This window comes from Rhopalosiphum maidis, chromosome 2, assembly GCF_003676215.2.
Source record: "Rhopalosiphum maidis isolate BTI-1 chromosome 2, ASM367621v3, whole genome shotgun sequence".
NCBI lineage: Eukaryota > Metazoa > Arthropoda > Insecta > Hemiptera > Aphididae > Rhopalosiphum > Rhopalosiphum maidis.
Window position 1 is genome coordinate 71,846,495 of NC_040878.1, and position 14,402 is coordinate 71,860,896.

General features: G+C 28.5%; 1 protein-coding gene across 1 annotated transcript; it reads left to right on the forward strand.

The window, feature by feature from the left end:
- Positions 1-853: 853 nt before the first annotated feature.
- On the forward strand, positions 854-1,872 carry LOC113552845 (translocon-associated protein subunit delta). Its single transcript, XM_026955826.1, has 2 exons — positions 854-1,240; positions 1,335-1,872. The coding sequence occupies exons 1-2, from the start codon at positions 1,007-1,009 to the stop codon at positions 1,593-1,595; spliced, it is 495 nt and encodes a 164-aa protein (XP_026811627.1). The 5' UTR covers positions 854-1,006; the 3' UTR covers positions 1,596-1,872.
- Positions 1,873-14,402: the final 12,530 nt, after the last annotated feature.

The following is a 14,402-nucleotide window of genomic DNA, read 5'->3' on the forward strand; positions in this document are numbered from 1 at the left end:
ATAGGTATCTTCTGTAAAAATAAAAAAATTAAGTGTTAGAATTTCTATTGAAATTATTATAAATACTAGTATACAATGAGGGCCCAGAATTATTTACAGTACCGTATGTAGTTGAACAATTTTTATTAGAGCCTGGTACCAACTACAACAATAATATTAATGCCATAAGATATCTGAGACTGAAAATATAAATAAGTTTGTTAGAATTTTTTAAGTTAATCTGAGATCGATTATCCATCGCTTTTTAAAATGTTTTTTACCTTGAAAAGTTTCGCTCACTTTGGTTATTAGATTAAATTCATAAAAATCTCTAATACTAGGTACCTACCTAAATAATTGAATTTCTTCAATATATTTATATAAATGAAACATATGAAATTTTTTTGTAAATGTGTTGTAGGTATGTGTTTTTATTTCAATTCTCAGAATTCTATCAATTCAATGTTTTGAAATGTAAACATTTAAGAATTTATGAAATGATTGCACAAAAATGCAAAATTAAAAGTAAAGATCAAAATAGGTAGTAGAACAATAATTGATCTCAAGATTTTACCATAACAAATATTTTTCATAATTTATTTTTTTACAGACGTGACAAACGAATAGTACATGTTATCACTAAATCTTATTCATCCGATTTATTTGAAAATTTATAAATATGATACCGGAGATGATCTGACCAATTGGCTCATTCCATATTACTATATTAGGTAGGTACTCAAAAGTCCAAATTCATATTTTTTTCCCCTTAGCGGTACAGTGTTCTCCAACTTACTCGTTACGTTGGTCACACTCAAAAACGATGACATCTTGTTACACGCGTTATCGACAAGGCCGGTTATCATAAGCGCCGCGAAACGCGATTTTAACAGTTGGCACTTTTACATCATTCGAACCGTATTCCAGAAACCGTGTCCCCTCGCCAATACGTTATTAAATCCAACGCCTGTTCACGGTTTTCATCGGTTCCTCCAGATTTGCCGTATTTTCTTATCCGAATTCCACGATGAAAACTTCACACTGCATTCTCATCGCTTTGTCGCTGTGCGCGGTGGCTTCATCCACTGCCGGTTGTAAGTATGCCGTCGAGTCGTACACCACCACCGATGCCATGATCGTTACCGAGGCCGCGTTCATCGCACAAGTGAGCGCCGAGTGTGAGGACTCGCCGTCCAACTTATATGCTGAAGTGGAAGGCCGACTTTTAGTAGCTGCTAATGCTGGCCCGAACAAATACCAAGTACGTACTGTCCTATTAGCGACACAACTCTGGTTGTACGCTTACAGTCTTATAGAAATACAATTTTATAATATTATGCTCGTATTTTCCATAGGTCAGTTGGTTAGATGACTTCAAAAAGGCTCGTCGTGGCGATTATCATGTGAAATTCTACGATGAGGCCGGTTATGGACAACTTAGGAAACTACTGCGCGATGGAGAATCTATCAGCAGTGTAACGCCTGTACACTCTGCATACGTCCGTTACCCCGGTGCATACAAAGGTGCTTGGGTCAATTCTGAATTCTTGGCTGCAATTGTCAGCATCGTGGTTTTGTATTTTGCATATACGTTCAAGTCAAAAATTGTCTCCTAATCTTAATATAATTTAAGAATTATAAAATATTTTGTTACAAAGTCTGCTCGGTTTTTATGTGACTGTTTTTTTTTTAATTTTTTTTTTTTTTTAATTCATAGTTTAAATATTTTAAATTAAATGTTTGAATTAATGTATTAATTTAATTCAATACCATAAGCTGTCCAAGTACCTACCTAACATCAATATTGATTAAACATGTTATTGAATTGTAAGATAACTTTTGTTTGTAAAATTGGTACATTTACAATTTTTTTAATATAATTTTTTCTTATAAGATTGTGTTTTTTTGTCTTCTGATGTAAAATCCGTTTATAGGTCAGAAGCTTATATATTATGTCCTGGAGATGTAATTTCCGTTTAAAATCCAAATATTTTTATAAATTTATTTTTACAGTATTATCTAAGCTGTTTTGTATTAAACAACATACCTATACATTATATATTTGTTTTATCCTAAAGTTTGTTAACTTAGTTTTGGCTTTGATTAAATCTTTTAGAATAATATTTAAATATTGGTATACTTATAGATATAAAATGCAAGTGTTTCTAGTCAGGTTTCTTTTATAATTGAACCTATCATAACAGTTATTGTAAATTATAATATCTTCACCAAGATTAAAACAACTGACAATCATTAGGAAACTGGGTTAAATCTTTAAAAATGTGTCAGTGGGTATTCATCTGTTGTATAACAGGTTCAATCACTATAATGGATGAGTTGAATTTGAATTATAAACATTTTTCATATGTTTTTTGATATTATTAAAGTAATTTATTTTACGTTTAGTATGATGGTCGGTTAATTTAATTTTTTTCTAAAACCACTAAATTTATTAGGTATATTATTAATATCTGATAATTTTAATAATATTTATACCAAAATATATTACTGTTATTAAACTTTTGAGTTAATACTATTTTATAACAAAAAACTGAATAAATTCATGATATAAATAGGTAATATTTTAAAATTAATCTATACATTTTAAAAATATCATTGGGACATTACACACTTAGTTTTATTCATATTATATGCAAGAATTGTATGCATTCATTGTTTAAATAATCAATTTAAATTTTAAATTCAATTATTAAAAAAAATTGTGCTTATTTATTTCTTTAGAAATTTTGGTTTAAATATGAATTATTTAATTTAAGCAACCTTGTATTAAATTTTAAAGTGTTAACTTAAGAAATTCAATATTTTATAAATTGTAAACTAAAAATAATTTATAAAATTTGGCAATTAAATACTTAAAAAATAAATAAATTGGGCATTTTTAATTTTGTAAAAGTACAAACTAGATCCAATTTGTTACCAGATACAATTACCTACATTAATAATCAAAGCATTTTTACTGCTTGAAAAGGTTAAAGAAGACAAATATAACACACACACACACATCATTTTAAATCTAAAAAGAAAGAAGAAATAATCAAATAATTGATACATTTTATTATTACATACTTTTTACTACTAAATAATAAGCAACCACTTTAATACTTAATAATTTTTTATGTGAGTCATGAGAACCTTTTTTTGATCCAACTATCAATTTAAATACAATGTTGATTTGTATTTTCACCACTAGATAGCACTAAGTATTTGTATTTTCTATTACGATTTGATTTTTTTTTTGCGGTTCACAATTATTACAATAATTATTATCATTATTATATTATAGTGTAAGGGAACGACCCAAAATCTCACGATTGAAAATTAATGACTAATGTTATATCGATAACTATTCAAATTTATTGCATGGAGCTTAATATTATTGATTATTGAATATTATTTTGTTCTTAATGTTAATACAAAAAAAGAAAAATGAATAAATTATAATTGATATTGGTTTTAAAATAATATTACTTTTATGTTTCTCTTTCTCACACGTAGTTTTTAATAATAATAATAATAATATATATTTTGCAAATTCCCAATACAATTTTTTTTTCAAATAAATATTGTTATAAAATATATTATAGATTTCAAATTATGATAAAATTATTTTTTATGTACCTAAAAATAATATTATTAAATATTAAGTAAACATTTTAATATTATAATTTATTATTTAATACTAATAAAGGTAAGTATGACAGGGTTTTTAACTTCTAATACTTTTTTATGTACTATTTTGCTAAGAAAATTTTTTATCTAGGTAACCATTTAAGAAAAAAGTAAATGCACAAGTTAATTTATAATAATAAGTATTACAAATAGTAAATCATTTAGAAAGCCTTATAGTTTTTAACTACCATAATTAATATTGTTATTTTATTTAATTAAAATTAAGTTTTATTACTTTTTATTTTTTAAAAATATGAACTAAATCTGAATTCAGATTTAGAACTTAGTTTAAATTAATTCTTATTTTATAACTAAAAAAATAGATTTTAATTATTTTAAATGTATTGTTATTAGTTTATTATTATAAATGAAAATAAGAAAATAAAACTACTTACAACAATACTACAATAACTACAATAAAACTAATTAAAAAAATTGCCATCCAAACATAAATTAAAATAAATATTATAAATATGTAGAATTATGTATTACTTTACTTCTGCTCAGTGCTCACATTAATGTTTTCTAATTTTTATTTTGCAATTATATATTTGCATTATCCGAAATCAAATACATTATATAGATATATTATAGATTGTTTTTTAACTATCTCTCTTAGATACTTGAAATTATAAAAATTAAGTTACTACTATATTTTGTATTCATATATATATGTATATAATTTTCAGTTTTCATCATAATCCAGGCAATAATATCTCGGGCAATAAGTAAGTACATGGAATTATTTTATCATTTTTATTTATTTTTTAAAAGTCAAAGTAAGTATTATTTTATATTAGTGTAATACTCAGTATTTATATTATATTTATTATAAAGTATAAGATATCCTGAAATTCAATTACCTATGTTACGCTGCAGTAACATAGGAAAAAGTCAATCCAATAAGAAAAGATTCTTTGATGACTGGAGGGTGCAGATGGTCTCTACCGATACTTTATTGAAGAGCATGAACGTTTAAAATTGAAACCAACGAGGCAACGACGTATAATAGATAACTATTGGATATTGACGATACCGTTTAGAACTACTGCTGTATTAGGGAAAAAATAAATTAAAGGTTATAAATTCAACTGTGATTTTTTTTATATTGATTACAAAATACAAGATGATTGCGCGTCTGTGCACTACAATAATGGCTATCAACACAAGATACATCTAAATGTATGTAATGATGAGAAAAAAAATAACTACCTATATAATTTAATCAGGTATCGCAGTATAAATGTAAAAACATGGACGAATTCCTCAAAATGTTTATGCCTGTCGCTAGATTTTTTACATTCACCCCTTTTACCCATATAAAGTTATTACTTATTTACATAAATTGCTTGTAGACAGTAAATATTAATTTAATATACGTTGTAAGGGTATTTATAGGCCTCTAGGGCCTTAGGGTTCGAATATAACTAATATAAGTTATAACTATATTATATAGTATGTAAATTAATTGGAATGTCAATAGCTGCAATTCAAAAAATAATGCAGATATTGTACTGTAGTCTGTAGTTTTTTTCAATGTAATATATGACTAATAGCCTACATTTTAAAATGGTCCAAAAAAAGTCAACTTAATTTTTTTTTTAAAAATTCGAAAAAGCCATTTTATACAGTTATTTATTTGTAATATGGAGAGAAAACAATTTCGAAATCGGTTGAATTTTGAATGGACGAAGGAAACTTCTATTTAAAAAAATACAGTATTAAATAATTAAGTACAAAATACATTCATACTAAAAAAATATACAAATACATTTTATTTATTCTTTAAGCATTTTATTTACATTGTATTTATAATTTAACAATAATTTAATAACCATATCTACTTGTAAAATAACTTAATATTACAAGAAAAAAATCAGTGTGATAATTGCTTGGTAGAAAACAAAATTATTTTAACAGAGTATAAAATAAACGATAAAAAAAAATTAATGAAAAACTTACATTCGTTTAACTAATAATTCTTTTTTTTACTTATTAAAACGACACGACAATGCATGTTAACAGGTGAACATCAAACAATTTGGTACAGCAGCTGCCCATCCTGTTTGTACACAGCAGAACTGACACGCTGTATAATTAAATAGCAAAAAAAAAAAAAAAAATACGGATACATTTTATACAAAGAAATACGATTGTCGATTACAGCCTTAAAAATTCAGTTTTTTTTTTTAGTTCGTCGTTACACAATCGGTAAGTATATGCGGATGTAATAATATTGAAAATACAATTTTCTAACATATTTCAACAATATCTGAAATCTGTTACGAAGTATAGGTAAATATATTATGTGTAAAAATATAAATTTAAAACATTTTCCCTCTGATCGTTCATCCATTAACAGTCAGATCTTGATCTCCGTCCATAATTTATAGTTATTGAATATAATAACACTTATTTACTATCACTTATCATTTAACCACACAGTTATATACGTGATGTTTTTTAAGCACGATTAACCCATTTCTAAGCTTAAAGTATACATATTAGTTCAAATTAGGTTTTTTGGAATCTTTAATTATCGTCAACTTAAGCACGATTCATTAATGGCCCGTGATTGGTCATTGATTACACTTCAGTGAATTGTTCGAATCAATCAGCTTTTTACGCGACCCCTGCGGCATAAGAATAGTTGCAATAATGTATGTACGTACGTAGGCGGTACACGCCTAATCGTTTTCGCCGGACAGCACTGCGTTGAAACACTTAATGATCACGCCAAATTGCTCAAAAACGGAAACGAGTAAACGTGAACTATAATATAATAACGTATTAACGTGACGCGGGGAAGATAGTTGCCGTGTTCTCGTTTAACCCGACTCTCACGTCAGAGTATAGTTACGATAGATTACCAGTGAAAATTTGATGTCTGATGGTGATGAATTTGACAATACGTTGAATTTAATACGTTGTGACGTTTATAATAGGTATATTAATGTATATGTTAGTATTATAGCGTGTATCGATCCGTCCGGTCCCACCCGTTGGGAATTGAAAATTTAAAAAATGCCGCCACGCCTGCCTCGCCCTTAAGCAAAATTGTTTTTTTGTTTCGTTTTTAATTCTATACCATGTATATTTAAGTAGGTATACGCAATTTGAACGAATATTTTGGTTATGATAATTTTGAATACGCGTATGATCATCATTCGGTGTGGCAATTACATTTACTTATAAAACGCCGCACTCTAGCTCGAACTCTAAGTGATATTTGAGTGTATTCAATTTTTTTCCTATGCCATATATTATTAAGTATGCGAGTTGTTTGAATTTGTTCGACTATATAAACAATTTTTACAACCTCAGTTTTCTGGTTATTACAGAACAAATATGAGTGAAGCTACAAGCAATAGATATACCTAGTCATCTTCAGATTTTCGTCAGCTTTTCAAAATCACAATTTTATTAAAAATTTTTCTGCAAATATTTAGTAGGTATGTAATTATTAGTTTGGATTTTTTTACTCATACTCAAATTGTTGTTTTAATATCGATATATTCGGTTTTCCCGGAAAATCGATTTTTAGGGAAAACGATAAATGTTTATATTTTATGATAAGTCAACGTCTACTTATACGTCTATATTCATTAACATAACTAATATTATTATTATAATAATATTATTTGCGATACCCAAAACGAAAATGACATTATAACCGTAACGCCGTGTAACCACCAACTTTTAATTTAATTGTTTAATCGTTTCGCTCGTTGAGGCACATACAATATTATAATTATTATATACGTATATTTTACAAAATATATTATATACTAATTGTGATTAAATTACCTGTCATTTGGATTTAATTAAAAACGAAAAGGATGACCAGACTATTGTTGTAGTTCAAACAAAAGCGGCGGTAGAAATCGTTTCGACGTAATGTTTTTCGTAGAATTATGCTATTATTTTTAATGCATTGTCAGCAGGAAAAATATTCGGTAAGTATTGTGGTTAAGAATCGATCGGAGACCTGTATCTGCTGTATCAGTCTCGAAACATCACGATGATATTGTAACGTATACACCCAGCAACCCTCCACAAGACAGTAGAGTCAGTAGACAATGTTTTGCGCATCACTCTAATTTTATATTACACAGAGTGATCAATTTAACGTAAGACACTCATTATTTCAAAAAAACATTAATTGTTTTTTTGAAATATCCAATTTAATAACTTCAAGTTTTTCGAAAAATAAGATTATTCTAAAATAATATATTTTTTTCTTTTATTAACATAGGTTTTTACTTTTTATTAGATTCTGAGCGGAGTGATGAATGTATTGATTTTAAAGTGATACGTTTTATTCCAGTTTATCATCACTTTTCGGGTCAGTTAAACCGTTGGTTATGTAATTATAAAATAACTAATGTTTTGATTTTCAACACTAGAGTGGTTTCTAGTAAAAAATGGATCTAAATTCTATCCATATTTTTATACATTAATGTTAAATGTTTAAAATTTACTTCGCTTTGAAATCTACTATGATTTTATTTTATGACATTATTCTTTCTTTTGCCATGTACCCACATATTGTTATTATTTATTTTTAAGTACATATTATATTATACCTACCTGATCTGTACATAATATGTTACATTAGATATTATCTATTTGGTATTAAAATATTATAGGTAGGCATGCATTTGGATGTAAACTTGAGGAGAGCATAACTGTTTCCTTAAATATTTAAATAGGGCAATGTATTTTGTAAATTAAATAGAAAAATATTATTAAAAAGACATTTTTAATTCGTAGGAGTTGTTTAATTTTATTCAGTATAATATATCACAATTTAAACAATATAATGAAACTGGGTAAATATAAAAAAAATAAACTATATGGTTTAATTATGCTGTTAGTTGCGTGAATTAAATTGAAAAAGTAATTAGATATCTGATTTAAAATTCGGCGATAACAGCGAAATAAAATGAAATATTATTAAAACCTCGGTGGATAACTATAATTACCTTAAAAAGGTCAAAACATTTACAAAAAAAACACCATTGACAAAACTTAATAATAGGTTATTTTATGCATTTCAAAATGTTATATTTTTTAAATTATTGACCGGTTGCATTACTTGATATAAATATGAAGAAGACTCTAATAATCATAAATGTTTAATCTTTATTTTAATAATTGCAAGCTATAGATATTTATTGTTTAATCAAGCAAATAACTGTTATCAATAATTTAATCATATTCAATTATTTATTAATTTATTTAGCATGTTGTGAACTCAGTAAAATATAAATTCTATGTACTGAAACTTTATACAGGTGCGTCATTTCACATTTTTTTCATGGGATGCAAAACCAATATTGAAAATTTAAAGTAATACCAGTCACTCGCATGGTCGAGTCATCCCATGAACTTTTTCAACACACTTTTTTTGTAAATGTAGATCATTTTATAGAAATTATAGTATAAAACAAATAACAATAGTTTTGTTTGTGGGATGCATTTGTACATCCTTGCATCCCACAAATGACGCCACTGACTTTATATGTATTTTATATTATACACTATATAAGTATAAAATAGGTAGTGTAGTGTTTTTAAAAGACATACATATAAACCCACCCCATTAGGTTACGTTAAAGATATTATAAACATTGGGCGAATGTAAGGTTTCACATGAAACATAACAGGTAAAAATAACCCGGCATACGTAATTTTCTAAACGAAAAAAATACACCCGTTCACAAACAAGAACTATAACAAATACCAATTCCCTACCCACTTTATTCAGACTTATAGGACTGATAACTTAAATGTAGTTGGTGTGGTTTAAATTGGTTTGTTTTTATGTTGCGTAAAAAAGTCTTTAATCCGATTTTTAATTGAATTTAGTCTACTGTAAACGGGAGAAAAATACACAGATTACTTACATGTATTTATGTAACATAATAAAACAAGTCTAGATAGTTGAGATTATTTTACAATGTTACATTTTACTGTAGGCATGTACAGTATAAAGTAATACGATATTTTAGATTCGTGTATGAACTTTAATGCGTATTTGTTCGTATAGAAACTTACGTAGGAATACGGGTGTCTTTATTTTCGTGCAGGTATTTACATTACAATATGTAAACGTTTACCTACTACGTTTTGTGTAACCCTATTTAGCTCAAGTATTATATGTTACACCATAGATTAAGTACATCTAATCTACGGTTAAACCTATATAAAATAAAGACACCCTCTCATATAAATTGCATGAGTTATACTATTGTGACATGTTTTATACAGTCCTATGTTGTGTAATACACAATATAGACTAATTTTCGGACTTATTGTGTATTATAATAAAATCCAACAAGTAATAGTATAGGTATTGGTATGTAGGCGTTGGGGACTTTTAGAAATATTCAAATAGTGAGGGCGTATATTTATTTATTTTCAACAGACAACATAGAAGTTACAGTTATTCTTATGTTAACTCGTTGGTCGGGTCAGATTCTTATCTCATACACAGAAATAGATACTAATAGAATTTAAAAGAGACAAAAAAAAATATTAAAATTATATAAGTGTAAAAATACCATTATAATTTCGAAATTTCTGATTTAGAAAGGGGCACTAATAATAAACCTATAACTTATATATCATGATATTTTTTTTACTAAATTTCTGTGCAATAGTATTATAACAATATGACTTAAATACATAATATGATAATCAGGCTTACAGAACAACACAGACTCACCAGAGGAGTATTTCTACTAATTTGGCTTATCGCTATTCTTTAAATTGATTTGCCGAAACGTTTTCGGATGTATCATGTTTATATTATAATATATCGAACACAATAATATTATATAAATTGTCGCAGGCGTCTAATTGAACCGTGAAATATTATTGTATGGCATCTCATCATCATTCGTTGATAATATGGGTAACCTATTTACTTCTCGTATTAACCGAATTGTACGCGCATATAATATTATATTATAATAAAACGTAATATTTTATCAGTTAAACTCTTAAAATTAATTATATATACTACTTTTAGGCATCGTTTAATAATGTGATCAATTTATTATTATTCAATAATTTATCACCATGAAATACGAATATTTATTGTTACGCACCATTGATATCGAGTACAATAATATACGTTATCTCTGTTTTAACTCAATTAATGGCGGAAAGAAAAAAATAAATTTATCTCATTTCTGGTTTTATACGTAAACCGTATAGGGGCGTGCCGAAAATGTTATTTTAAGAGGATTGGAAGCGGTGATTTATTAAGGGGTTTTGTATAGGCAATACCGTGCTCATTCATTCTGCAGTGCGTTTGTGTGAAAAGTACCTAAATATTATCATTAGTATGTGCACATGTTTACAGAGACTTGGCAATGTCCGATTTGGGATCGTTGTGGTTTTAAACTTGAACATCTATATATGCAATAACATATAATCATTAAAAAAAAATTAATTAATTAATACGTAATAGTAATAAACTAATAACGAATGGAAAAAACTAAAATAGCTTATATTTTATCTTAAAATACTACCATAATACATTAATAGGTACACAGACACACGATAAAACATGTTTTTGAAAACAAATATTTTTTTATACGTTTTACCATCCACGAAAAAAAAAAAAAAAAACGTCATTGTATAATATTTGTCACGGCCGTCCGTATGACCTGATGCCGCGTAATAAACAAGTGGTGAGTAAACAGTCGAGTGATAAGTCTATAAACGTGTATACTTGTTCAGCCATGACAAATAGTACAGCGTCTTGCCGCAATTGTGTCTTATCGTTGAGTGTCGTCGACACAATGACCGCGACCACGACGACGACAACGATATAAATAATCGCGTATGACTTATTATTATCACGTACAAGTTTGAGTGCGCCGGTTGTTTGACGTCTCGAGTGCGATTGGCTAGCGAAACGCGAATGTATCTACACAGGACGAAAGCGCTTTCCCATTTCCCGGCGTTGGCTAACTCTGTTTAACAGCCCCCGGTGATATGGCCAGTGTTTAAGATACGTATCTCAGATACATTCATTGTTATTTGTATCTAGATAATTTTTTCAAAACCATACGAAAATGACGATCCCCCACAAACACAGCCCGTATAGTAGATATTGTCACCACAAGAGCTAGAATCGGTCACACACGTCTCACTCATTCTTTCCTCTTCGACCACGAAGAAACAACCAACCTGCCAGCAATGAAACCTACCACTGACAATCGAACATCTCACCCTCCACTGTACCAAGTATGACAACGAACGAAGCATCTTAAACCACCCCCCCAACATCGAAGAAGCACTTGGAGAGACCAACACTGATGCAATTTTCGATTTTTTCAATACCATCAAACTTTCCAACTTATTATAAAACAGTCTTTAAATGTCATTTTTCACCATGTACATAAGTATATATATAAAAACTTAGTTTTAAGTATTTCCAAGCTATTAGACTATTCTTAATCTTACATTGTTAACCTTATGGGCTAATGATCTTCGTTGTCGAAGCCTTTATTCTTAATAAAAAAAAAATTTTCATTGGTGTATCTCATTTTTTTTTTTTTTTTTTAGATTCCGAGCGGAGCGATGAATGTATTGATTTTTTACAATGGTGTGTTTTTTGTATTTGTGTACACGATAACAGTATAGTAGATAAAATGTTTTGATTTTTATTTTGGCGGTGATTTTGGATAGAAAATAGAATTTTGGTTCCCCAGTAGTAGGCCTAATCCATGTTGTCAACAATTATATTATCATGGTAAAGGCTACTTGTTTTTAGCAAAAAATTCATATTTAATTGAAAGTGTACATTTTGATGGCTTTATAACGCAAAAACTATAACTTATACGTGAAAATGTCATAAGACTTTTTTTGTAGATGATTACTTCCTCTACAATTTATATTGAAAACTTTTTATTGTACGACTCATAAAAAGCGAGATATTCAAAAAAAGGCCAATTTCGTGACCTTTGACCTCGAATAACCTTTGACGCGTACATGATACAGATTGCGACCTTTCACACGTTGTTTTCAACGATGTCATAAAGGCGTGTACCAAAAATTCAGCTAGATGTGAATTTTTCCGACCTGGGCCCCTTTTTTCGTCTAATATCACTGGACTATAGTACAACATGCATTATATTAATATTTGAAACGTTATTTTATGTAATTTTTATCTCGGATCTATGGGTAAAGAATAAATGAACCATACATTTTAATACTTCTTTCAAGTATCTTGCCCATCTCTAATAACATGTTCGTAATATTTCTACAATAATTCTGTGTTAATCACAATGATTTTGTGCTTTCGGCGTTGTTAACTTTGGTGTGACCTTTTGAAGAACCTTTCGTTTCACTCCAGTAGAAACATTTGTATTTTGTACCTATATTAAAGTGTGTAAAGATTTACAGATTACTCAGATTACTGATTCACCGTTTATGTTGTATTTAGTGAACTTGCTTAGATAAACAGAATATGTAGTAACGGTAAGTTAAGTACAAGTGTGTACACTATTTGTATAGCCTGCAGTATTCGAGTTTCAAATCGCGGTGAGAAGACTAGAAGTCATCTCTACATTTTTACTTACTAAAAACTAAATACTTCTTAACTGAATAGGATAGGAGTAGGTATAAATCGACTTGGTTTATACATTTTAAACAATAAAGGAGATACCTTGAAAGTTATTAAAACGATTGAAATGTAAAGCACGCAATTTTTATTGTTTTTGAAGTCTCAACGCTGTTTTGTAGCAATTACCTACGAATTAGTGGCTAAATCGATTTTCTATGCCAATTAGTTTAACAGTTGTACGTCGTTGTAGTAATTTCGTCCAAAACAACTTTATATTGTCAGAAACTGGAGTAAACAAAAATAGGCGCTGTGCGTATTTATGCCGGGAATTGTTGATGGTTTTACTAAAAGGAATAGAACGAACAGGCATTGAACGCTTGCAACTCCGGAGACCAAACTCAAAATTCCGATAAAAACCACTTGAGCATAGAGAAATTATAGTTGGTGTATTCAAGATTCTTTGGTGTTCACTTTGTGATGTAGACTCGAGAGTAGTTTTTTTGTTTGATAAAAACTAATATTGATCTTTGCAAGTGAAGTTGAACGCACAGAAAGGCCCACATTTGTACACTAACGTATAACTGTGTGTTAAATCATGGCGAAGGCACCGTAGCGGAACGAGAAAATTTTATTAATTCAAAAGTTGTGTTGCTCATATTATGAAAAACCATTGAATGTCTTTAGCCTTTGTGAAAATCGAAAATGGAGTTACTACGTTTATTGTTAGTATACAAATGGTATATATCTTGTTACGATAAATTTTAGACTTTTTGATGACGATTTTCTTCGCGGTACTTACAAAAGACAGAGTACAATGATTTAAAGGTTCTATTTGATTGTTTTTCTCAACTTTAATAGATCTGACATTAAGTAAAACGGTACCACGGTTTGTTATGGGTAAACTATGGTAATGCCGAGGACCTAACGCGAGAGTGTTTAAGACATTTGTATATTATTATGAATAGACCTTAAAATTTTTTCACATACATAATATTAAATGTTATGGACGCAGACAACTTTAGCTAACTTCGAGTACAATAGGAGATGTTGATAATTATTTTCAGTCGAACGCATATGTAATGTATAATATTATAGGTATCTAATTGTTTATTCAGACATAAATGTTTACGGAGGAATCGTATCCAATAGC

Bases quoted from the DNA above. Each gene is read 5' to 3' on its own strand.
- LOC113552845 (XM_026955826.1), top strand. From the start codon at position 1,007: ATGAAAACTTCACACTGCATTCTCATCGCTTTGTCGCTGTGCGCGGTG. The intron at 1,241-1,334 runs GTACGTACTGTC...TATTTTCCATAG, and splicing joins CTGGCCCGAACAAATACCAA to GTCAGTTGGTTAGATGACTT.